The 26,639-nt window shown below is 45.0% G+C and overlaps 1 protein-coding gene across 2 annotated transcripts in view; it reads left to right on the plus strand.

The window, feature by feature from the left end:
* Nucleotides 1–24,613, plus strand: part of JAG2 (jagged canonical Notch ligand 2) — a 95,644-nt gene extending 71,031 nt beyond the window's left edge. For both annotated transcript variants that reach the window (XM_082216713.1, XM_082216714.1), the window contains 11 exons: nucleotides 910–1,023; nucleotides 1,635–1,748; nucleotides 2,786–2,902; nucleotides 4,983–5,010; nucleotides 7,375–7,460; nucleotides 8,248–8,361; nucleotides 8,912–9,027; nucleotides 14,585–14,833; nucleotides 16,332–16,463; nucleotides 19,138–19,294; nucleotides 20,812–24,613. In XM_082216713.1, the coding sequence (XP_082072839.1) occupies nucleotides 910–1,023; nucleotides 1,635–1,748; nucleotides 2,786–2,902; nucleotides 4,983–5,010; nucleotides 7,375–7,460; nucleotides 8,248–8,361; nucleotides 8,912–9,027; nucleotides 14,585–14,833; nucleotides 16,332–16,463; nucleotides 19,138–19,294; nucleotides 20,812–21,284 (1,700 nt within the window). In that variant the 3' untranslated portion in view covers nucleotides 21,285–24,613. The remainder of the gene's footprint in view (nucleotides 1–909; nucleotides 1,024–1,634; nucleotides 1,749–2,785; nucleotides 2,903–4,982; nucleotides 5,011–7,374; nucleotides 7,461–8,247; nucleotides 8,362–8,911; nucleotides 9,028–14,584; nucleotides 14,834–16,331; nucleotides 16,464–19,137; nucleotides 19,295–20,811) is intronic.
* Nucleotides 24,614–26,639: the final 2,026 nt, after the last annotated feature.

Below are 26,639 nucleotides of genomic sequence, written 5' to 3' on the forward strand. Positions count from 1 at the left end.
TCAAAATAGAAAAGGTGAATTCAGAGAAAACATCTCCTAAGTGCTAACAGTACCATTTGTATCTTTCTAAATATGAACTGTCCTTTATATCAGAATGATTTGACTTCTGTTAATTAAACAATATGTTATGACACCATAAACAATTCATTCTGGAGCATATAAATTACTTACCGTTTGAGCAGAAGTCTGGGACCTAATTTTTATTGTTCCACTTTAAACACTATAAAGTGTTGTGTCTAGACCAAACTGATCAGATTCTTTATGGAGTACATGAAGAAGCTGCCTTTATACCGAATCAGATTACTAATCCATGTTGCCCAGTGTTGGCTTCCTGGCATTGCCTGTCTCCTGTGTCAGGCACAGTTTCCTTTTCCAGCTCTACAGCATGAGATGCTTTATCTGGAAAGGGCAGGGGTTCTGGATGTGAAGCAAACACTTGTCTTACTGAGCTGTGGTCCTCCCATAGAATTAGCAGGGTTGGGAAAAGGGGGTGATGTAAGGTGCTGAGATTTCAAATGGTGATTTGATTCAAAAGACTTTCTGGTTTGGTGCCCAGGAGTCAAAAGAGCCTAGTCTATGGTTTAAAGTAGGATTTGCCTTCTGATTAAACTATAGTACTATATAAATACTGAGAGTCTTAATCTCAGGGTTGTGGGTTTGAGCCCCACGTTGGGCAAGTGATTGCTGGATTGCAGGGGTTTGGGCTAGATGACACTCCCGTCCAGCTCTGCAGTTCCATGATTCTATTAATCTCATCTTGGCTTCGTAGGTCATTTAATACTGAAAACAGTTTCTAATTGCTCCTGCACAAGCCATGTTACTGAGATAGGCATCTCTCTTTTGGTATTCTTTTCAAAAAATAATTTCTGCCTCTTTTGCTAAAGTACTTCTTCCCTTGGAATTTTTCAGATTTCAATGACTGCTTGCCAAATCCGTGTCACAATGGAGGCCGATGCATTGATTTAGAGAATGACTTCTATTGTGAATGTACAAGTGGCTGGAAAGGCAAAACATGCCATTCAAGTAAGTGTGCTTTAGATGGTATAGTTCAGCTCAAACCCAGAAGTTAAAAGAGGAAAGTATTGTAAAGTAACTGAAGTAGCTTTGAAGGGACTCTAAAGAACTGCAGAAAGGGATTTGATGAAGAGAGTCATGTAGAAACAAGTCCAATCACTGTCTGCTTTTCCCCAAATGAAACCACTAAGTTAAAAAAAATAAAAAAATTGGCACACTATATTGAAGCTGAAGAAAGAAAGTTTGGAATCCTGTCATATCAAAATGAAAACTGCAGCTCTGCCCAATGCTTGTGGCATAATTTTATGAAATTAAAACTAATTTCAAACTGTCTTTTGGAGCAATTACTTCCACGGATGAGTGAATCATTTATATATATATCTACTCATTTAGGTTTGTTAGCTCCATGCCATCCTGGAACCCCCTGAGTTGTTCCAGTGCATAAAACAAACACCCTAAAGAATAAGCTCTAAACATTTTGGCTTGTAAGATTCCATAGTAGTGTATCTGGCTCTAACAAAACATTCGTCTCTGGTTCCTAAAGCAAAAAAAAAAAAAAAAAAATACAAAAAAACTTAGACATGCGATCAGCTGCTTAAATTGTTTTCATGGCTTTTTAGGTGAGTACCAGTGTGACGCGAATACTTGCACAAATGGAGGAACGTGTTACGACGACGGGGATACTTTTCGGTGTTCTTGTCCTCCAGAATGGAAAGGAAGCACTTGCAACATTGGTAAGTGCTTAATCTGCTCAGTAATATATTCAGATTGGATGTACGTCTGCTTTGCTCAGGAAGCTAACTATAAACAGCCTGTGCTTTTTCCCCCCTTCCCCAATCTCATTAGTGATCAGGGGAAAACATGGTTAGAACATAATAGTAAACGGGAACCCTTTACTAGTCTTGCTTTTGCTTAGCGAGCTCTCTTCCGTCACAAAAATCACAGGCAGTTTTGACTATAACTGCACAGGAGAAGAAGTAGAAATGGTTTTCTTCAACTTGGCTACTCTAGAACCATTTTGAAGCCAGAGCTGTGGGAGGAACCGTCATTTCTCTGAACAGATATGGGTAAAAATATATTTTGGCAACATCAAGCTATCGTTGACACATTTAGAATACAGTGGTACCTCGGTTTACGAACTTAATCCATTCCTGAAGTCCGGTCTTAAACCGAAGCCGTTCTGAAACCGAGGTGCACTTTCCCTAATGAGGCCTCCCGCCGCTGGTGCCCTTCCACCGTTGGCTTCCGTTCGTAAACGGAGGTAATGTTTACTAACCGGAACACTACTTCGGTTTTGCGGAGTTCGTAAACCGAGTAGTTCATAAACAGGGCTGTTTGTAAACCGAGGTACCACTGTATATAAGGTTGCAGGTTCAATGCCCATAAGGGATCGCTACATATTCTTCCATTGCAGGGGGTTGGACTGAAACATAGCACACACACATGCAGTCAGAAGTATGGTTTGTTGGTGCCAAGGAGGGCAGTGCCCAGACTACAGAATTCTCCCTGGGGGGGAGGCTCACCTGCCTTTTTTTGATACTGGCTTTTAAATAACCTACAAAAGCTCATTTCATTTTGGCAGGCTTTTGCTGACAATTGTAGTGTTAGGTTATTGACTATTGTATCGATTACTGTTGTAACCAGCATTGGGGTCTAAAAACTAAAAGGTGGGATTAAAATACGTTTCATAAGATTGATGCAGTACTAGGACTTTTGGCTGAACGCTTTCATATTTTTAATTTCCTTTCCTTTCTTTTTTTTAACATTAAAGCTAAGAACAGCAGCTGCCTTCCTAACCCTTGTTTAAATGGTGGAACCTGTGTTGGCAGTGGAGATTCCTTTTCTTGCATTTGTAAAGAAGGTTGGGAAGGGCGTACGTGCACACAGAGTAAGTGTTTTCCTCTTTTGTGTCAAGACTGACACTTGGCTTCACTCACAAGGATCATGGGAACATGCAAGCCTACTCACCACAACAAGGTGGCGATCCGGCGAGTGAGTGGCTTTTACAGATAAAGCCCTAAATGGACTGCGGTATCTCAAGGACCTCAAAACCCCCTCCCCCACTGACCAACCTGGACCCTGCAATAATCATCTGAGGCCCTTCTTTGTGTCCTTCCTCTATGAGAGGTCCGGAGGATGACAACATGAGAACCGGCCTTTTCTGTGGTGGCTCCACGTTTGTGGAATGCTCTCCCCAGGGAGGCTCGCCTGGTAGCTTTGGTACATATTTTTAGGCACCAAGCGAAAGCATTTCTTTATAACCAGGCCTTGGGCTGATTCTCTGACCTTTTAAAAGTGGGGGTTTTGGGGGGAGGGGTTATTTGGTTTGTTTGTGTTTTTGTTTTGTTATGTATTTTGTGTTCTCACTTTGTATTTTTATGTTATGAACTGCCCTGTGATCTTTGAATGAAGGGCAGTATACTACTACTACTGCTGCTACTACTAATAGTAATAATAGCTCTTGTTCAAAATATCCAGAAAGTTCATTATTGCTTATAATTGGGAGTCCTGCATATCACCAGCTTTTGAGACTGACCTATATAAATCATGTCGGAATATTTTCCTTAGTACTACCTTGGGAGATTTTAACTAGCATGCCGATATGCTGATTTGCTTAGGTGTGGCACAGTTTGAGTTTGTGGCTCAAGTCGGAACATGCACAAAACGTTATACCTAGTCAAAAACTTCAACCCTGCATTGAAATTACATTTAATTGCCTCTGTCTTGGTTAAGTTGTTAGCCCTCGCCACTGTTTATAGTGCATGGAGCTACCATTTATTTATGCCTAAAACAGCTGGCTAGGAGAGGGAGGGAGGCTGTTCTGGTAGTGGCTCCATGTGAGGGAGCAGTCTGTGGTACCTGGAAATGACTTCTTGCAACTATTCGAGAGCCGTTTAAACTGTTTCCTTACGCACTTTGCAAGTTGATTAGATAGGAGAGGAAGTTTCCTCAACACACATCAATCTGGAATTTAGCTGTGTAGTCGAAAGGTCAGTGGGAAGTGGAATCTAGTTGAAAGCAAGGAAAGGAATCCTTAATTCAAATATTGCCTTGTGTTAAGTGGTCATTACACAAATTACAAACCCAAAGTTCTAAATATGGGATCCAGCCCAGATTACTTCTACAAGGTGTGGTTTACGCACATAGCCTTATATAGTGGGAAATGACATAAAAGCTGGTACTTGCTCAGCATATCTTGAGAAATGAATTCAGAGGTCCCATCCCTTCTCTTAAAAGTACATTTGTTTTCCCTCATTATATTTTGATGGGCCTTACCATACAGTTCTCCTGTACTGCTGATAGCCACATTTAAGAGTTGAAGTGGTGCCTTTACGGTCTAAAATGTGTCATTTTTGAGGTCGGTAACTGATGTTTGTGTGCCACCTATACCTGCAACAGTCATGTGACATTTCCATAGCGCTGTCATGTGATGAGAGCCATGTAATGACATTGGTCACACACAACAGAAAACCATGGTTTAGTGGTACTCAGAAAGCTTCTAGGAGCCCAGGAAAAACCTTGGGGTTGCATGCTCTCCCATTTTCCTTCTGTAAAGTCCATCTTCTCCTTCTACATATGACAGGAAGACTTCTGAGTTTAGTTTTACTTTTAACAAATCACTGTTTAACGTTTTTAATGTTTGAAGTTTTATTCTGTTTTTAATGTTCTGTTGAAAGCGGCCCGAGTGGCTGGGGAAACCCAGCCAGAGGGGCAGGGTAGAAATATTATTATTAGTAGTAGTATTAGTATTACTACTACTACTACTATTACTATTATTTGTTGTTGTTGTTGTTTATTACAGACCAGGGATTCTGTTTTAAAACTCTATAGTTTCTAAATAAGCCAATAAATTTATATGGGTGGCATGCAAGAAAACTGTGTGTACATAGACCTGCTAGATCAAGGTGCAGTTTTTATACTGTGTACATAATTCAATGCACTGATTCAGTTTAATTTTCTTTGTTCAGATATTAACGACTGCAATCCACATCCATGGTAAGTACTCATGATCATTCTTTTTTCAAAATGTCCTAGTACAATAGCTGAATGCGGATGATCCTGTTAATCAAGGCTACTTAAGCCCTATACTCTAAACTATTGTGCTGGTCTTTCCTATGAACTTCCTGTATTTCTTTGCTAACTGGCAGCTCTGCCAATACGTATTCTCCTATGGAGCCTGGTTTCTGCTCCGTAGTGGTAATATGAGATTTGTAGTTTGAAAAGTTCTATGAAATTAGCCTAAAAAAAAAAAAAATTGAAAAACCACACTAAAGCTATTAGGCTCATTCAGTTATAGGTATTTGGCATTTGTGTCAAGAGTAGGAGTTTAAAGTGGGAAGACGGTAACAAAGCAGAAAGCGCATACGTGTTAACCTTAATGGATATTGACATGAAAATAATACCAATGGTTTTGTAATTGAGCATTTGAGGACACAGTGTATACAAAAGATTCCTGTGCCCATTTTGACTAAATCCTTGCATTTGAAGGGCTGAAAGGGACCTCTGCCATCTGGTTGAACATTGTTCTGCCCCACATTTTTAGAAGCCAAGTTGTAAAGGTTTACATACATGCATACCCATAATTGTCATCAGTGAGACAGTGTGCTACAGATAGAAGATCTTCGACATATCTGGCTTCAAAAAATAGTTCATACCATTTCAGATGAGGGTAGAAAGCTGCCTGCTCTGGAAGAAGTCTCAAAGGCTAGCTAGCTCAGTATCCAGTCTGACCCAATCAGCAGTACTTCCCAGCAGCATATATGAGTGGCTAGTTGACCCTTAAGTGTAAAGAACCACCTGCCCATCCTCTTAAAAGCTGCCTTGCAAATGTTAGGGATGAGGAGAGAATCCAGAAAGCTGTATCTCCAAAGCGGACACACCCTACCCCATCTGCCCAGACCAATTAGGGCAGGTGCTTACTCTGAAACCCACACTTGCTAGATTCCTAGCCTCCTGCAGATTTGCACATGAGGTGGCCTGACAGCTGCTTGTCTGTCGTCAGCTTTCGCTGTTTTTAAAAAAGGTAATTTCAACTTCCTAAGGGTGGCTAGCTAGCACACGGGGCTCCTCTCGCTTCTCACTTTGAAATCAATGTAGAAAGCCCACCTGGGAGTAGTTGGTCTTGACAATATGCTGTTGGTCTCAGGTAACTTTATGTTCAATTTCCCCTGAGACTCTATAAGGGGAAATTGGATGTAAAATGCACATAAAATTTCTCCTGAGAGCCAAGGCGCATCATCAGAACTTCTCTGCTCGGGCGACTTACTACATTGATTTCCACAGAGTGTTGTCCTCCTATCTCTGTCATGCTTGTCTTGAAGCGAAACAGTACAGACATCTAGGGAATGTTCCTGGGAGTGAGCCGCAACTGACCAGTGCTTACTTCATATGTGAAATTTTGATGCGTTTGCGTCTCCACTCTTTCCAGTCAAATATTACCAAAAGGATGCGTGTTGAGGATGCAAAGGCAACACACGCTTTCCTCTTGTAACGTGCGAAGCAGCCTTCAAATTATTCAGAGAAATAATTTCTATCCCTTCTTTATAGTCCTTATCCAGTCTTTTTTAAAAGTACATTGTTCCTTCCACAATCTCAGGAAAGCTGATTGCTATCTGCTTATTGAACAGCACAGTTCTCCAGTGCCTCTTTGTCTTTCAGTATTCCTGCCCTGTGTATAATAATTCAGACTTTGGTGTACTGTACTTTGTCTACATGTTGCAAAGCTTACAAGTCTTGTTCTCAGCTCGTGATGGTTGTAGAGTTTCTGGAACCTGCTATAACTGCATTCAGAAGTTCTGCAGTCATAGGAACCTGGAACATGGCAACCTTTTTTGATGCAGTAATCTAAATGTAATGAAAGCAAGTGGATTTTAAAATGTCATGTTAGCTTTGGAATGAGTACACATTTCTAAAGCTGTGTCTTTGCTTAAAAAGCAATTGGTCTAAGAATTATTCTATATTGCTCCTTGTATTCTTTAAAGCATGTCTGTCCCATTGTCTTTCCGTTTTATTAGAAAATATGGGGTTTGAATGAAAACTTATTCAATGCCATCCTTAATATGCTGCTTCTCTTAATGGGAATAGACCCCCTCCTCTGTGCCACTGATTATTTAATTAACAATGTTTAATTGGAGAAGTTAAGACAATGCAGATGGTTTATTAAATGGGCGTACATTATGAATTAACTAAGCACCTTGAATCCTGCATGACTGAATAGTGAGACAATGTCTGTTGATACAAATAAAAGAAATTTGCATTTGAACAGGCCATTATGTACATAAACCCAAAGGTTCTTATCTCTTGGCTTGTGAAACTGCCCTGACAGCCTTCATTGCAATGATAGGTTTATTATTTTTACAGTTACAATGGAGGCATCTGTGTTGATGGTGTGAATTGGTTTCGTTGTGAATGTGCACCTGGGTTTGCTGGTCCAGACTGCAGAATTAGTAAGTACCTGCGTAAGGAAAGGACCGAGAAGGTCGTGCCGTTGACCTGAACTCTTCGTTGCATTTGAGTTTCGATGCATTAAGCATTCGTCATCTGTATCCCAAATAATGAAGCAGAAGCTAACTGAATTATTCACAGATCCTGACCCTTAACTTGTAAAGAATGGTGACCGCTTTGTTTTGGGACAGAATTCCTTTCTTCATTTGAGAAATGCAACTAACAGTGATTTGGCGTAAATTGTATTTAAGCTGTACACCCCAGCCCTTAGTGAAACCTTTCCTTAGACAGTATCCATAAACAAAGCATTGGTATTTTTTTTAATAGGACTTGCCCCTTGAAGTATATCTTTACATGCATTTCACATGCTAAATATATGCTGCTTGAAAGAAATAGTAATGTTCTGATATCTTCCTCTAGTAAGAATGCATACTAAAAATGGTTTAACCTATCCTGAATCTTTTAGTGGCAGTACAACTCCAGTAGAACATCTTAATTCCTGGAATGCTCAGCAGTGTTGCTAGATCATTGGGACATAAATGTTAGTTAGTACAGGAAAATGCAAACAGAATTATTTGGGGGCATTTTCAGTGCACAGCCACAGGTTACACATGATACTGACTAATGCTTCTACAGATGAGTCTTCTTACTTTTTAGCATACTGTAATACTGTATAAAGCCTGTTTACAACTTTATACAGATGTCTGGTTGGGCTGAACTGTGCTTCAAAATTGTAAACAGTTTGTACATAGAGCATTGTATTAAAACACTTGTTTTCTTCCCTTTCAGATATTGATGAATGCCAGTCCTCTCCATGTGCATACGGTTCTACATGTATTGATGAAATAAATGGCTACAGGTGCATTTGCCCCCCTGGGAGAGCTGGAACTAGATGCCAAGAAGGTAACTTAATGCTTTAAACTGAGAGCAATAAATATCAAATGCTATTTCGCAGTGTCTTGCACAGCGGCATGTGTTATAGCTTATCTGTAAGGTGAACTTACAGGGACGCGGGTGGTGCTGTGGGTAAAACCTCAGCGACTAGGACTTGCTGATCGCATGGTCGGCAGTTCAAATCCCCGCGGCGGGGTGCGCTCCCGTTGCTCGGTCCCAGCGCCTGCCAACCTAGCAGTTCGAAAGCACCCCCGGGTGCAAGTAGATAAATAGGGACCGCTTACTAGCGGGAAGGTAAACGGCGTTCCGTGTGCTGTGCTGGCTCGCCAGATGCAGCTTGTCACGCTGGCCACGTGACCCGGAAGTGTCTGCGGACAGCGCTGGCTCCCGACCTATAGAGTGAGATGAGTACACAACCCTAGAGTCTGTCAAGACTGGCCCGTACCGGCAGGGGTACCTTTACCTTTACCTTTAAGGTGAACTTGGTATTCTCTTTTGGCTTGATCCAATACTTAAAATGAAAACTATTCCCTGTTCTTTCTCTCCCCGCCCCCCCAAGTGATAGGATTTGGAAAGTCTTGCTGGCTTAAAGGAACATCCTTCCCCCATGGCAGCAGATGGGATCAAGAATGCAACAACTGCCACTGCCTGGATGGCCACATTGACTGCACTAAGGTAGTTACATGAAGTTGAATGCTAAATCATTTAAATTCCCTATTACTTCAAACTTTTCAACCCTCACCGCACTCACGTGTCAGCTTCATTAATTTGCTAATTTGCTCCCTCCAAGTTTCACCTGATATTCACTTAATGCACTTAATGCTTATTATAACTTAGGCTTGACATCCGTCTTGCTCAAGAGACAGTGGAACAGGGGTCTCCAAACTAAGGCCCCCGTGCCGGATAAGGCTCGTTTATTGGGCCCGCGGCGACCCCCGCCACCCGCTCTTACCAGTGCTGTGCTGCGCGGCTGCCCACTTCCGGGTTGGAGGAGCACCGGAATTAGCTTGTGCGCATGCGCAGGCGTTATTTGCACATGTGCAAGCATTATTTTCGGTGCACATACGGGTTGGAGGAGGCCTGCGCACAATAATAATAATAATAATAATAATTTATTATTTATACCCCGCCCATCTGGCTGGGCCTCCCCAGCCACTCTGGGCGGCTTCCATAAAAACCAAAAATACAATAAAATATCACACGTTAAAAACTTCCCTGAACAGGGCTGCCTTAAGATGTCTCCTGAATGTCAGGTAGTTGTTTATCGCCTTGACATCTGCTGGAAGGGTGTTCCACAGGGCGGGCGCCACTACCGAGAAGGCCCTCTGCCTGGTTCCCTGTAGCTTTGCTTCTCGCAATGAGGGAACCGCCAGAAGGCCCTCGGCGCTGGACCTCAGCGTCCGGGCAGAATGATGGGGGTGGAGACGCTCCTTCAGGTATACTGGACCGAGGCCGTTTAGGGCTTTAAAGGTCAGCACCAACACTTTGAATTGTGCTCGGAAACGTACTGGGAGCCAATGCAGGTCTTTCAAGACCGGTGTTATATGGTCTCGGCGGCCGCTCCCAGTCACCAGTCTAGCTGCCGCATTCTGGATTAGTTGTAGTTTCCGAGTCACCTTCAAAGGTAGCCCCACGTAGAGTGCATTGCAGTAGTCCAAGCGGGAGATAACCAGAGCATGCACCACTCTCGCGAGACAGTCCGCAGGCAGATAGGGTCTCAGCCTACGTACCAGATGGAGCTGGTAAACAGCTGCCCTGGACACAGATTTGACCTGTGCCTCCATGGACAGCTGTGAGTCCAAAATGACTCCCAGGCTGCGCACCTGGTCCTTCAGGGGCACAGTTACCCCATTCAGGACCAGGGAATCCTCCACACCTGCCCGCCTTCTGTCCCCCAAGAACAGTACTTCTGTCTTGTCAGGATTCAACCTCAATCTGTTAGCCGCCATCCATCCTCCAACCGCCTCCAGACACTCACACAGGACCTTCACCGCCTTCACTGGTTCTGATTTAAAAGAGAGGTAGAGCTGGGTATCATCCGCATACTGATGAACACCCAGCCCAAACCTCCTGATGATCTCTCCCAGCGGCCGCATGTAGATGTTGAAAAGCATGGGGGAGAGGACAGAACCCTGAGGCACCCCACAAGTGAGAGCCCAGGGGTCTGAACACTCATCCCCCACCACCACTTTCTGAACACGGCCCAGGAGGAAGGAGCGGAACCACTGTATAACAGTGCCCCCAGCTCCCAGCCCCTCAAGACGGTCCAGAAGGATGCTATGGTCGATGGTATCGAACGCCGCTGAGAGATCCAGCAGAACTAGGAAACAGCTCTCACCTTTGTCCCTAGCCCGCCGGAGATCATCAACCAGTGCGACCAAGGCAGTTTCAGTCCCATGATGAGGCCTGAATCCCGACTGGAAGGGATCCAAATGGTCCGCTTCTTCCAGGCGTGCCTGGAGTTGTTCGGCAACCGCTCGCTCAATCACCTTGCCCAGGAATGGAAGATTTGAGACTGGGCGATAGTTGGCCATCGTGGCCGCATCTAGAGATGGTTTTTTAAGAAGCGGTTTAATAACCGCCTCTTTCAGCGGGTCTGGGAAGGCCCCCTCACGGAGGGAAGCATTCACCACCCCACGAAGCCCATCGCCCAGCCCTTCCCGGCTTGCTTTTATTAGCCAGGATGGGCAAGGATCCAGGAGACAGGTGGTTGGTTTCACTCGTCCAAGCAGCCTGTCCACATCCTCGGAGGCAACAGATTGGAATTGATCCCACTCAACTTGACCAGACAGAACTCTTGCACTCTCCCGCCCCGGCCCTGCTCCCACGGTGGAGTCTACTTCTTCCCGAATCTGAGCGGTTTTATCTGCAAAAAACTTTGCAAAATCATTGCAGGAGAACATGTGGCCCGTACTGGGCCCCGATGTTGCAGGTGGTTCCGCTAAATTGTGAACCACCTGAAAAAGTCTCCTGCTGCTGTTTTCTGCAGATGCAATAGAGGCGGTGAAGAAATTCTTCTTCGCCGTCGCTATCGCCACTTGGTAGGCTCGACGTTGAGCTCTAACCTGTGTCCGGTCAGATTCGGAATGAGTTCTCCGCCACCGGCGCTCTAGCCGTCTCAACGATTGTTTCATTGCCCTCAGATCCGTGGAAAACCACGGGGCTGTCCGGGCTCCATGCAATCGGAGAGGGCGCTTCGGAGCCAAACAGTCAATAGCCCTGGTTAACTCCACATTCCAGCGGGCCACCAGGGAATCAGCTGAAAGGCCATCAACATGGGATAAAGCATCCCCTACCACTCTCTGGAAACCATTTGGATCCATTAAGTGGCGGGGGCGGACCATCCGAATTGGTCCCACCTCCCTGCAGAGGGGATGGGTCGCAGAGAAGTCCAGTTGCACCAGGAAGTGATCTGACCATGGCACTTCTTTCGTTTCGCTTTTACTTAGTGTCAGATCACCAACATCCATAGAGGTAAACACCAGGTCCAAGGCATGTCCACGGCTATGGGTTGGGCCAGACTTATTCAGGGACAGCCCCATGGAGGCCATGCTTTCCACGAAGTCCCGAGCGGCCCCTTGTAAGGTCGTGTCGGCATGGATGTTAAAATCCCCTAGGACGACCAAGCTAGGTGTCTCCAGGAGAACATCCGCCACGACCTGAAGCAGCTCGGGCAGGGAATCCTTGGCGCAGCGGGGAGGTCGGTACACCAAAAGGAATCCTGTACTGCCCCTATTGCCCAACTTCCAGAACATGCACTCAGAAAACTGGGTCTTCCCAATAGGACGCCTGGTGCAAACTAATGACTTCCTAAAAATCACTGCAACCCCCCCTCCCCGCCCACATGACCTGGGTTGCTGTGCGTAAGAGAAACCTGGTGGACAAGCAGCGGCAAGAACAGGCCCATCTGCTTCATCCAACCAAGTCTCTGTTACACATGCCAGGTCAAATCCTCCATCCATGATCAAGTCATGGATGGCAGTGGTCTTCTGAATCATTGACCTGGCATTGCACAGCAGCACCTTCAGGCTATGTGGGTATCCCTTGCTGATTCTAGTATCCGTCCGGACAGGACCAGACCCGGAGGCAGGGATAGTCCTCAGACAACGACTAAACCTGCCTCCTCTGTAATGACATGGTCTGGTCTTAGCGTAACTCCTCCTCCTACCCGTGATCACTGAGATCGGTTGTCCCAGTGCATCCCCCCCTGTGGAACATGCCCCAGCCATTTTGTGGGCTGGGGCCCACTCCCCGGCAGCCCTGACCCCTCCCCCTAAAAACAAAATAACACCTTAAACAAACAAACAAAACCAATACAACAATACAAACAAAAAATATAAAAATTACAAAAACATCAAAATAAAAAAATAATAATTCCCCAAGCCCAACCAAACATCAATCCCACCCCCACCCCCCACATACAAAAAATCCAGAAAAAAAATTTTATAAAACATTTTAAAAACACTCTGTGCCTCTCCGGCAGTAACAACTGTCCTAGTGAGGCCTGTCAGGCCCCGCCCTGGGCCAGGTGGTAAGTGGCAGGGAGGAGCAGGGCCCTCAAGCACTCACTCAGGGAGCCTTCCTGGGCAGCAGGCCGCAAGCAGCACACAGTCCTTATGAGGCCCCAGGCCCCGCCCCAGGCCAGATGGTAAGTGGCAAGAGCAGGGCCCTCAAGCACTCACTCAGGGAGTCTTCCTGGGCAGCAGGCCGCAAGCAGCACACAGTCCTTATGAGGCCCCAGGCCCTGCCCCAAGCCAGATGGTAAGTGGCAAGAGCAGGGCCCTCAAGCACTCACTCAGGGAGTCTTCCTGGGCAGCAGGCTGCAAGCAGCACACAGTCCTTATGAGGCCAAAGGCCCCGCCCCAAGCCAGATGGTAGGTGGCAAGAGCAGGGCCCTCAAGCACTCACTCAGGGAGTCCTCCTGGGCAGCAGGCAGCAAGCAGCACACAGTCCTTGTGAGGCCCCAGGCCCCGCCCCAAGCCAGATGGTAGGTGGCAAGAGCAGGGCCCTCAAGCACTCACTCAGGGAGTCTTCCTGGGCAGCAGGCCGCAAGCAGCACGCAGTCCTTGTGAGGCCCCAGGCCCCGCCCCAGGCCAGGTGGTAAGTGGCAAGAGCAGGGCCCTCAAGCACTCACTCAGGGGAGTCCTCCTGGGCAGCAGGCCGCAAGCAGCACGCAGTCCTTGTGAGGCCCCAGGCCCCGCCCCAAGCCAGATGGTAGGTGGCAAGAGCAGGGCCCTCAAGCACTCACTCAGGGAGTCTTCCTGGGCAGCAGGCCGCAAGCAGCACACAGTCCTTATGAGGCCCCAGGCCCCGCCCCAGGCCAGGTGGTAAGTGGCAAGAGCAGGGCCCTCAAGCACTCACTCAGGGAGTCTTCCTGGGCAGCAGGCCGCAAGCAGCACACAGTCCTTGTGAGGCCCCAGGCCCCGCCCCAAGCCAGATGGTAGGTGGCAAGAGCAGGGCCCTCAAGCACTCACTCAGGGAGTCTTCCTGGGCAGCAGGCTGCAAGCAGCACACAGTCCTTATGAGGCCCCAGGCCCTGCCCCAAGCCAGATGGTAAGTGGCAAGAGCAGGGCCCTCAAGCACTCACTCAGGGAGTCCTCCTGGGCAGCAGGCCGCAAGCAGCACGCAGTCCTTGTGAGGCCCCAGGCCCCGCCCCAAGCCAGATGGTAGGTGGCAAGAGCAGGGCCCTCAAGCACTCACTCAGGGAGTCTTCCTGGGCAGCAGGCTGCAAGCAGCACACAGTCCTTATGAGGCCAAAGGCCCCGCCCCAAGCCAGATGGTAGGTGGCAAGAGCAGGGCCCTCAAGCACTCACTCAGGGAGTCTTCCACAAGCTATTTCTAGTGCTCCTCCGACCCAGAAGTGCGCTGAAAATGGTGTGTGTGCATGCGTATGGGCATGCACTCTCCCGCTCTCCAGCCCGCCGCACAATCGGCGCTGGAGACACCGGCCCGAGGCGTGGTAAGTTTGCTGACCTCTGCAGTGGAATAATCCCTGTAATGATTGTATGCACAATGTAAAGAAATCAGTGGTATTGCTGAGCCTAGAAGTGCAAGTCTCTGTGCTTTGTAATAATCACCTGAGATAGGAGATGACCATTACAGTCTCCAAAATCTTCTGTGGCTTGGATTAGCTAGAAGAGAAGCCTCCTTGTTTGAACTACAAGCTACTACAACCCTCATTTTCATGATTGTCCATTGTTACACGCTAAAAATCCCCTCTGCTACATTCTAGGTGTGGTGTGGGAGAAAATCTTGTTTGTTGAACAAACATGGGGACCATGCTAGTCACCAATGCTCCAGAGGTCAAGAATGCCAAGAGAAAATGTACACGAAATGTTTCCAACCGCCTTGTGCTAACTGGGGGGAATGCAGTGAATCAGAACCTCTTCCTGTCAACATCAAGTGTCCCCCCAATTCGGGTTACTTGGACAACAGCTGTGCAAGAATCACTCTGATTTTTAACAGAGACAAAGTACCCCAGGTGAGAATTCAAAGTCTTACGAACATCTTGACAGAGTTTCTAAGCAATGCACAACGTTGAAACCTAGAAATCTTGCTTGAAAAATGTGCTTCTTTATCACTTCCAACTGCCCCGGTTTTTCAGACATCTGCCATGAAGTTCAGCTGAGTGATCCATAAGAAGGTACCTTAGACTGAGTTAGACCCATTGGTCCATCCAGTGGGCTAATAACTGACTGGCCCAGGCTTTCTCGGTTTTCAGATAACAACCTTTCCCAGGGATTGAACCTAAGGACTTTCTGCGTGCAAAGCATTTCCTGTACCGCTGAGCCCTTTCCCCTTTGAGCTCCACTGAGCAGAGAAGGGAAAGTGCTGCTTCTAGGCACCAGAATTACTCAGCACTAGTTAGTTCTGAAATAAAGGCTTTGCATGGGTGCAGATTAGGGTGCAGCTGGCTTCCTCCGAGGATAATCCATTGAGACTCCTGTGTCTTGGTTTGAGTTAGCTTTGGATTTAAAGAAAGGTGTGAATTGTTTGTTTTAAATGCTCTAATGCGTTTCAGTGCACTGCCCCAAAGAACGAACATCAGTGATAGATTGCAGTGTAGGGCTTTCAGAATGATCCAAGGACGCAAGCCAGTTTTGTGAAGGCTAGGTACAGGTGTTGTGGACCTTGGACTTTTTCCTGTGTTTGCTTTTTAAAGTGTCTTTTAAACAAGCCACCAGCTTTCCAGTCTTTCAAAACTTGCCTTGCTTGTTAGGCCCTTATCTGCACCATGGAGTCTTCTGCAGGATGTTGAGAATGTTGGGTGTCCTCTGACTTGCCAGTGGCATCTTCAGTGGGCTTCCATTCCTCCTGCTCCTAGTGAAAAGGAAATGCAGCAATCCCAAAGAGTGAGCACAACTTTAGGAAAGCTTTGCATGCCAGTCCATAGAAATTATTTATTACTGCCCTTTATACTTTCCCATCCATCACCGTCATCAGTCAGTGCAGCAGTTTGGAGTTGAGGTTACTTTATAAGTAACCAAAAGACCATTTCACATTGGATTTACCTGTAAAGTAAGCCGGTGTTGTGCTTTACCTTTTCTACCTATGAATTCACAAGACAAACACATTTGTAGTGTCAGATTGTTTCCTCCCAGCCTTGAGAATAAATTCTGTGGGGGAGGGAGGTCATCCTGGGAGGTGAACCCCCCCCCCCATTCCTTTTGTTCAGGTCTTCATTAATACCACCTGTGATTTAAGGTAAACTTCAGTTCCCTTCCTATCTTCCCAGAATGCTCCAAGAGAATACAAAACAGTCCAGTGAGAATGCTGAACATTGGAGCAGTACTTCTAATGTTTTAAGCCCCCTGTTTGTGTGCCTGTCCATCGAATGACACTGGGAGATTTGGAGCGAGCCTTTTTTCTACTTTACTCTTATATCAATTTATCATTTATAAATTGTTCTGAAATTAGTGTGTACTTTAATTTTTATACTCTGGTTTTCTAGAAGAGTTGGTCTTGTTTCTTTCTCACAGGGTACTACTGTTGAAAATATTTGCTCAGAAATCAGATATTTACCAGCCACTAGGTCCGTTTCTAGTGAGAGAATGCTACTGGTGTTGTGTGATCTATCGTACTCCATAGAAAACGCTGTGGAAGTTGCTATTGTAAGTATTAAACTTCTTTCTAAGTGTTAAAAATGTGTTGTTTGTAGTAGCTTTGATGAAAGCAGGTGTCAGAAAGACTCAAGACCCTGAGCTAGTTACCATGAGCTTCATCAGGAAACCAGTTGAAGACTTTACTTACTTACTTAACTTACTTACTTACTTATTAAAATATTTCTGTACCACCATATCATAAAATATATCAAGGCAGTATACACTGAAACAAAACATCATTACAAGGTTTCATCACTTAAAAAAAATAAAATACCAATAGTCAATTCAGATGACAACTATTCGAAAGCTAAACAGATGTTGAGATGCATTGTTGAAATGCGGCCAAATCTATCAAAGAAACTGGCATAATGACAAGAGCAGAAGGGTTGGATTTGTGAGTGCTTGAGGCAGAGGGAGAATAGGGTTGAGACCTTCCTTGGGTGAGAGACAGAGGAGCAGAAGGCCTTCAGTTCACAGTTAATGCAATTATGGAAGAGGGCAATGGATGTCTTGGATAGGTAGAAGCCAGGGAAAGACTGGGTTTAACCTGGTAGCCACTATACAAAAAAATTAAAGCATTCCACTAAGCGATCTTTTGCTGCTACCCTGTACAGAGCCAGCTTCAGAACTCCATTGTAACATTGCTGGTTACACTAAGACAACTGCTTGAGCAAAACAAAAAAGCATCAGAGAATGAAGAGAAGTACTTGAGATTTGTCTTCAGCCCAAGAGCTCATCCATACTTTTAACCCATATCTTGATCAGATTGTATACCAATCAGTTCCCCGGGTACAAGAGCTTTTCTCATCATAGCTGTGCCTTGCAAAAATCCCATCTGACCTGCTGAACTGAAGCTTTCTTAAAGCAAAATCTCTTCCAATTTTACACACATATGATACGATCTGATTCAGCAGGTACGACCTGATTTTTGCAAGGCAAAACAAGGAAAGCTCTCAGACCTTTGGGGGGGGGGTTAATTGGTTACACAATATGGGTCAAGCAAAAGTGTGGGTGACTCCTAGCACTCTGCTGCTTTTCTTAACTGCCATCAAATTGTTTTATGGATTGTTTTACTGATTGTAACATTTAAGCTACTGTGTATGCCTCTTTTGGTGGTGGAACAATGGGATACATGTTTTGTGTGTTGTTAGTGGTGGTTATTTGTACCTCGTGCATCTGCCTTAGCTACTCCAGGCTGCTTCCAACAAATATACAAACATAATAAAATATATATAATGCTGGAGTCAAGCGTGAATTGAGAGAGAGGCTGCTACCTTTTCTTTATTTAGAAGGAAAACATTTCAAGTAATGTAACAAATCCTGGCCCGTTGTTTTCCGTGTGGCAAAGCAGTTACGATTACAAACACAGCTCTATGTCCTCGCTGTTCCTCTGAAAGTGGAAAGTGACTTAGGACCAAAGACTGCTGTTGATGGAGGAGATCCTATTTTGTTTGCGTGTGTGTGTATGCACGCACACACGCAAGCGAGAAAGACACTTAAAATCAGGTGTGGAAGTCTCCGGTTTTTTTATTGCGGCAGTGGTGCCAGGAAAGAAAGTATTTAACCCTTCCTGTAAAGAATTAGCCATAGGGTGAGGAAACTGTGTGAGCCTCTGTTTCTTCCCCCAACCCCGCTTTTGTGGGATTAATAGTAGCTTGTGGGGAATTTGCACAAGGGAATATCTTCAATTACTCCCTTCCCCCGGTAAAACTGCTCTGACACACATACACACCACAGCTGTTTTCAACAAACAAAAACCAGATGGGATAGCCAAGCACGCATCTCTCGTGCCACATCTGTTTCAGGATTTGATGAGTAGTTGGTAGGCTCATTGGGAAAGCTACATAGTTGGCTCTCTCAATACATGGAGCTGGTCAGAAAATAACGGATCCTGCTTGTCTCTGTCAGCCCTTAGTGCCTTCATAGGTTGGAGAAGGGAAGAGCAACGATTATAGGAGATACACATGAGCAAGCTAGAGGTTGCCTTCCTAAACTTGGTTTCTTTCTACTTGCAACATGAATTGCCTAGGAAATAAACAGTTACCTACAATTGTGCAGTTCAGAGTTTGGTTGTAGACTTCCCTGCTGCACTGCTTCTGTTTAAAAATTGGTTAGTGAAGTCACCATGAAATTGCCTCTGATGGCTCTGGCAGAAAGGTAAGGTGAGTTCAGCTTGGAAGAGGGGAATGAACTTGGATTCCCTAAGGGCGGAAGGCTGTTAGCTGTCACCTTCCTTGTTATTAGGGCAAGGCAAAGAGGTCCTCACGCCAAAAGGTGTAGTATTGGCCAGATATTCTTAGCTGCTCTTCTACATCTGCAACTAAAGAATACTCTGTGCTATGATGCAAACTGGAAAGCGCACAGTTATATATAACAGATCATATCATTAGTGTAGATGCCTAGTTGGATACCTTAAAAGCCTCCAAACGATGACTAAGTTTAGCTCAGAGGTGTAAGTAACACGGAAGTTTGTCATGTGTAACTTACCCATACTGCTCTTAATGGACAGGGCGCACAATGCTAGCATAATATTTCTATTCTGGCGTCAAACCAGCACTCATCCTTTAGCAGCAAAGTGGGATTCTCAGGTTCTCAGACTTGAGTCTGTTCCCCTAAATATAACGTAACATGGCTATTTTTTAAAAAAATACTTAAGTTTCCTGTCTGTCTTCTCTGTTCCCAGTCTTTCATCTCGCATCAAGAGGAGACCGATAACAGCCTTATTCAGAATGCAGCCAACACTATAGTAAACACCATTACAAAGCGACAAAACAGTACAGTTATGCTGGCAGTAACTGAAGTCAAAATAGAGACCATAGTGGTTGGGAATTCTTCATCAGGTGAGTTGTGTGCGTCTTAAGTGTTGGGTTATTTGATGGCATAACTCAAGAGTTAAGCTGTGCATCGCATGCCATTCCACGAGGCTTTTGTGAGACGGTTTTTGTTCCGTTTTTACACAATGCAGCTGCTGAGGTTGCAACTTTGAAATGGAAGGCCAGTGGGGAGGAGCCTCTTGAATGGTCCCCGTCCCACCCCCACCCCCCGCACGCTAAAAATAGTTTCCTGGAGGCTATTTTTACCTCCACTAGGAAAAAGATACCTGTGTCTTTTCCCTATTGGGGTAAAATTAGCTGAGGGGGGAGATTATCAGCAGGAAATTGGTGCAGGGTTTAAGAAGCACCACTCTCCCCCCTCCAGCTGGTTTTCTACCTCAAATTGAGTGGCTGCATTGTGTAAGGGGTGAGGGCAAGGTAGACCAATAAAGAATCATAACGCATACCATTATGCTTCACTTTTATTCATGCAGTGAGCAGTGTTAGATGCAATTTCAGCCCGCTCCCCTTTCTGGAACAAGGGCCGTGTGATTCAGAAGAGGGCCTGCATAACTCTGCAAGATTATTCTTGCTAGCTGTGCCAAATGTGGCTGACTGGTACAGACGTACCTTGGAAGTCGAACGGAATCCATTCCAGAAGTCTGTTCGATTTTCAAAACGTTCGGAAACTAAAGTGCGGCTTCTGATTGGCTGCAGGCAGCTCCTGCAGCCTAGCAGAAGCCCCGTCGGACGTTCGGCTTCCAAAAATAGTTCGCAAACTGGAACAGTCACTTCCAGGTTTGCTGTGTTTGGGAGCCAGCTTAGTTTGAGAACTAAGCTGTTTGAAAACCAAGATACAACTGTAATTGAAATACTAACAGAATTGATACCTACCATATTTGGCCTTTCCTCTCCCCCCCCCCTTTTTAAAGAAAAAATAGTGTTGAAGTCTAGGCTGGCTATTGAGGGGTGGTTGTTTTTACGTCCATGTCACTTCTATTTCCTACTCGCTAACAGATACCATTGCTTGGGCATATTGCGCTTTACGTGGAAGCAAGTTCCACATGGGACAGCTGTAGGGACAAGGGGTTTGCACTGTTGCTTTCTGTTTTCCACACAATGCTTTTGGAGGACCAAAATGGGCAAAACTTAAAGAAAAAACCAGAAACCTCAGAGATCGTCCACACTCCTATTCGTCCTGTGCCTTGAAAGCATGGGTCCAGATCCGAGCAGTTTCCCCCTTGGCCTGCTTCTTTCTCAGGGAAAACCTGCTCTGAATCGGAGCAAACAGTCAATGTAGAGAAAACCCAAATTGCCGGTTTTTTGCTCCAATTGAGCACTAAAGAGTGCTTTCCCCCTGGGAGAAAGCAACAGGACAAGAGGAAGTGTGGAATGAGACTTCAGTCGAACAACAGCTAGATTGTTAATGTCCCCTTGGAGCAGGTATTTATCACGCCTCTTGGAGACTTTATTTGCACATGCCTTCAATTCTGTCTCGCTTAGCAGTTGCTCACTAAGCTGTATGTTTGGCTTATGTTTTCTAGATTACCTGGTTCCAATCCTTTGTGTAGTTTTTAGCATTGTGTGGTTAACCTGTATAATTATCTGTGTGTGGTGGACGCGAAAGAGAAGAAAAGAGAGAGAGAGAAATCGCCCATCCATAGAAGAGGCTGCAAATAACCAATGGGCGCCTCTGAATCCCATATGGAATCCTATTGAGAGACCTTGCAACCGCAAAGGCATTCATTATGAACCCAAAAATTTTATAGCTCCTCAAAAAAGAACTTACGACGGAGTAGAGGAGTACACAGAGTATGAGGAGGAGGAGGAGGAAGAAGAGAGAGAGGTCATGGAAATGGACAAATTCCTCTCTCACAAACACTCTAAGCCTTTGTCAGCAAAGGCAATGGACTCCTTAGAGAATAGTCCTATTAAGAAATCTCTTCAGACAACCAAAATGGACAACAGATCTGTAAAAAATGTGAACACAGCAAACCTTGAAGGCGGAAGAGACTAAATCTTTGTTCGGACCATATCCGCGCTGTCAACGTTGAACAGAGTTGGAGAAATTGGCGTCTCCGCTTTGCACCAAGGACTTAATTGTCTGGAGTCAAATGTTCATAGTTACTTTATTTTGAATAAAAAAAAGTTAAAATGATAAAAACTTTATTTTGTTTCTTTTAGCCTTGTATAAATTATTCAATGACTGTCAGATGATAGAGTAATCTTTGATAGTTGCTATTTTTGTAAACTTTACGTGGAGAACACTTGCTGTGTTGGCAGAGGAGGGAAGTTTGTATTTTCGATTTCATAAAAGTTTATCACCCAAGACTCTACACTGTTTACAGAACGTGTTTCTTTTTACCTGTTGTAACAGTAGCTTAAAAACCTCCTGGTTGAGGAAGTTACTGGACTTAAGGGGTAAAAAAACCCTCACATGAACTGTTCTTTTGAATCCATACTTAGAAACCACTCCCTGCACTTAAGTTCTGCAAGTTTCCCCCCACCCAAAAAAAAATGCCTTATTTTTTTGGAACAAAAAAATCCTATAGAGATCTTTCAAACTGTGGTTGGAAAAAGTGGCCTTTTTAATTTGACTATGTAAATTTGTTTTAATTACCTTAGGATTGCAGTATTGAAGCACGCATCAAGTGCCTTGAAATTTCAACTTCCTTTTTCTATAGCAACTGTCAAAGACTGCCATGCCCATCTAGGTTTACTACAAGAGGATACTATATTTGGTATCCTCAAGACTGACAACAGTTTATTTTCAGATTACGAGAGTGTGTTTTTGTAAATATGTACATATTTAAATGAATCATTTCTGTATATTTGAGTTAATAACTTAAAATATTTTTGGTCTTTTTTTAAAACGTCATTCCTTTTTAATTTATGTCACAGAAAGGGAAGTTTTATGGCAGTTTCTAAAAAAAAATGAAAAAAGAATACAAATAAAACTTATTTTGGTATTATGTCCATATTAGGAAGTGATGTTAATGCAATCAATGTTGGGAATCTGTTGATCACTTTTTTTGTACTTTTCCAATGTATCACCATCATTTCACATGTAAATAAATCCAGACTGTTTCCTCCCATCTCAAGAACGCAGAGTAAGTATACTGTACAGTATAAAAACAGGGCAATATTTTTCTTTCTTTCGTGAATGTCTTACATGTGGTATTGCTTTTTTGCATTTTTTTTTTTTTTTAAATACAGGCCTAATGAAGGGAACAATATATTTTTTTCTCATTTCTTGTTTCTGTTTTGCTTATTCACCTCTGTGGAACAAGGCTGGCAAACTCAGATTGGAGCCAGGCATTTTGGCAGATCCCAACGCTGACACCAAAACAGCAGTCCTGGCACCTCTTTTGTCTCCCTCTTTCTTTTGATAGCAACTAACGATGCGGAATGTTTTGACATGACAATGCCCCCACCGCGTTGAGTTTCCCTGCCTCTGCTCCACTTCATTGGCTGCTACTGGTGGGGGTTGGGAAACCTGTAGCACATCGTGCCACACCTTTTGTGTATTAATTAGATGTCCGCAGGACTCCTCTTCTTGACCCCGTGATGCCCAGGCTTCCACATACCTGGACTCTTGGCTTGGTTATTATTAACGGCTTTGTTCCAGAATTCACTGCAGCGCCCGAGCTTAGATCAGGTTGCATGATTCAGAAGTCACTGCAGAGCAGGGGCAGAGGAAGAGGAAGGGGGATGCAGTAGGTGTTGGCCGCCCCGGGTATCACCACTGAGGGAGGGGTGACAAAATGCCAGGTGGCACTCACCATGGGGCCTGCAGCGCGCCCAAGCCACGCATGTCTCTTTTTTTAAAATATAATTTTTATTAAGTTTTCCATATTTTATTACATTTCAGTATCAAAAAATAACTTACGACGTTGCTTAAATAAAGCACCGACCTCCTTCCTTCCCTCTAACAGACTTCCATATCTCATTACCAATTTCTCCACATTCCTAAATTCACTTTTTTACCTTAAATCAATGTTTTTAACGATCACCTACTTATAAGTAAATCAGCGCCTTAATTTCCCATTACCAAACATTTCAACTTAAACCTACAAACGTATTCAAAACTGTTTGCAATTTTCTTTCATATAGCGTATAAATTTGCCCCAGTCCTTTTGGAACAAATCATCACAGCGATTCCGAATCTTCCCTGTCAGCTTCGCCAGCTCCACGTATTCGACCATCTTTACTTGCCAATCTTCCAGTGTGGGGAGTTCTTGTTGCTTCCACTTCTGGGCCAGGAGCCACGTGTCTCTCTTGGGAGAGACACAGTGGCTTGGGCACCCACAGGCTCAGCGCTCCCCAAACGGTCCTCCCGCTGCCTCCCCCCAGCTGTAGGGCGGCTGAGTGGGAGGAGGCAGGCAGACTCCGGCGGCTCCGTGGTGCGTCCTGTCCCAGGTGCCTGATTGGCTTCCCCTGCCACTGCTACAGAGCTCTAAGCTGCATGGCTAGGTGTAAGCTAATAGGCCCCAACACTTGAACCACACCCTAGGCTCCGCTTTTGGAGACCGGGCCAGTCATCCATGCAGTTGTTTTCACAAGCCTTGGGTCTGGGCAAGCAAGTGGGGACTCTCGCAAGAAGGCTGAGTCTGCTGCTGCAGATGTTGCCGTGTCCTCGGTGACACAGCTGGCATGGCCAGCTCGCTGTCCCTTCTCGTCTCAGCCCTCTCCCGGGAGGCAAGCAGTGCTTCCCTGGCAAGAGACAGCAGCAGGAGGCAAGTCAGACTGCTCCCTGTGACAGCCAGGGTTATCTGCTGTCACCAAGGCAAGGCCGCCTCTCTCCTAGCCTGCTCTTTTCCCCAATTCCTAGACCAGCCCCTCCCTGGGAACCCCCGTTCTGCCCTCTCATCCCATTCCTCCTCCTCCTTCTCCTGGCCAGTCCTGCCAAGATGTCTCCAACGGGGGTCACGGCACAACATCTGTCAAAATGCCTGTTTCCATCTCAGAAGGTGGAATGCCTTGCAAGAAATGGTTATTCATAACGGAAGGCTTGTGCATTATTTGTGGGGTGGTTGTTAATGATGTTTTTTTTAAAAAAGAAAAAAAGCTTTATTATTAAAGAAATGAGCTATATCTTTATTTTAATTACTGGGAAAACTTAACCCTACGTTACTTAGCTATCCTATCATTGCAAAGAAAATTGATGTTTCTCTCTCAACGTTTTGGCCACTCAATGTAACCCTGAATGTTTTTTTGAATCCACTTTTATTTTATACAGTACATGAATGCGGGAATTTGCAGGAACTTCTGTGCAGTACATTTTGTTTGACATGTTCTTCGATAGCTTTCGGAAGAAAACTATTTATTAAAGCATTTTATAACAAATGTTGCCAGTTGACACTTTTGTTCCCCCTTACTTGGCTCTTTAAATGTTCAAAATGGTTTTGGGACTATCATCCCAATGTCTCCCTTCTCATTGGTTATTACTCTACCCCCCCAAAAAAAAAAAATCTAATGCAACTTTGAATGGGAACCTTTTTTTAAAAAAAAACACCATCAATTGTTGCCCTTGTATAGCAGTGCCACTGCCTTCCAAAACCTAGTAAAATGGTTTCACTGGTGTAACATTTCAAACTGCTTCTCCAGTGCTTTCTGCTTTCCTAGTCCCTTGGATCCTGTGGTTGTTCAGATTTGGAAAGCAAGATGTCGAGCTGGCCGTGCTAATAGCAACTCAATTCAAATGCTCAGTCCCAAAAAGACTTGAATGCACAGGTGCTTGTAACTGTAAATCACTTGAGGGGGGGAACTGTTCTTGACTTAATCCACCCAAAGTGTGTCAACAGTGGATTCTGAAGGAGGGGAATTCAATCTGCACCTCCTAATATCTGATCATGCAGAACTTTGGGCTGGCACTGCCATTATTATTATTATTATTATTATTATTATTATTATTATTATTTGCAACCCTTTCACTCACCAAACGCCTCTGATGTTCCAGCACCAATTTATGCAGCCTGTAGTTCTTTTGGCCATTTGCCGTTTTCTGTGTTTGTTTGTGTTCTATCACCAACCAGGATAATTAACCCTCGGGAGATCAAATAATACTTGAGTGAGACTCTCCTGCTGCAGAATGAATCTGAGGGAGCTGGCCTGCTTTTATAAGAGGATTCTTGGGGTGTTGTGAACCTCTTGGATTTCCATGTCTTCCCCCATTCCACCCCCCACCTTCAGAGGGTCTCTAGCTTCTGTGCTGTGGGCCTGGAGATCCGTTTCCTAATGGAGGAATCCTGTGAACACTCTTCAAAAGCCAGCAGGGTCCAACCCTTTGCAGAATCTTTGGACTGGGCTTTTAGGGTTGTATTCTGGATACAAAATGGATTTTTCTGTTGCAGCTTGCAAGCAGCCACTTCCTTTTTTCTCTCCCTTGGCATTTTGCAGGCAAGTCCTGGCAAGATTTGAGTTTAGGGTGGAATCTGGGCCAGGAACGGTAGAGTGCAAAGGCATGCAAGTAGGCCAGAAAGAAGAGAAGCATAGGAGGCAACAGGCAAGTAATAGCAAAGGTCCTATGTAGACATTGTCAGTTAAGCACACACACACAGAGGATAATCTCTGGCTTCTGCCCCTTCTGCTGTAGGATGTAACTTTCCAGGCTGTTGCTGCAGACCATACATGATTATTTGGACCTGTGTGCTGTGTACAGATGCCAAAGGCACAATTTTTTTGCCTTAAGGGAGGAATGACTTGCATGTTGAAATTAGCAGTTGGTCGCCAAACATGGAGACATCTGGTCTTCCAGATGTTGAACTACAGGTCACATCATTCATGACTGCTTTCCATGCTTGCTGGGGCTAGAGAGACCCCAGACATCTAGAATACCACAAGTTCCCTACCCCGGGTACAATGACGTGCTCTTCAAAGATGCTGCCTTCTCAGTGGTTTACTTGGGATCTATCAAGGAGTGGTAGTTGGAGAAGGATCTTCTAGATCCACTCCTTCTGGAAGATGGCCTTAATAGAATGCGGGTGACAGGTTGATGGGGTGGCAGGTCAGTTGGCAAAATAGCACATTACTTCAGTGTCACGTATAAGAAGAGGGAGCTTCAGATAAGTGTAAAGTCCTGCAGTGGTGTGGTGTAAAGCAGGGTCTCCAGTTGTTTTTGGACTACAACTCCCATCATGCCTAGCTAGCAGAACCAGTGGTCAGCGATGATGGGAATTGTAGTCTGAAAAGCAGCTGGGGACCCAAGTTTGGGAAGGTGCCTCTGATTCAGCCCCCTTGGGCTGTTTGGGGATCTGGCAGAGTTGGAGAAGGTTTGGAAAAGGGCAAACGAAGTGATCCAGAGGATGGAGTGAGACTCCCCTATGGAGGAAGGTTGCAGCGTTTGGGACATCATGGTTTATAGAAAATGTGA

The sequence above is a fragment of the Podarcis vaucheri genome (genome assembly GCF_965113315.1).
Source record: "Podarcis vaucheri genome assembly, chromosome: 1".
Taxonomy (NCBI): domain Eukaryota; kingdom Metazoa; phylum Chordata; class Lepidosauria; order Squamata; family Lacertidae; genus Podarcis; species Podarcis vaucheri.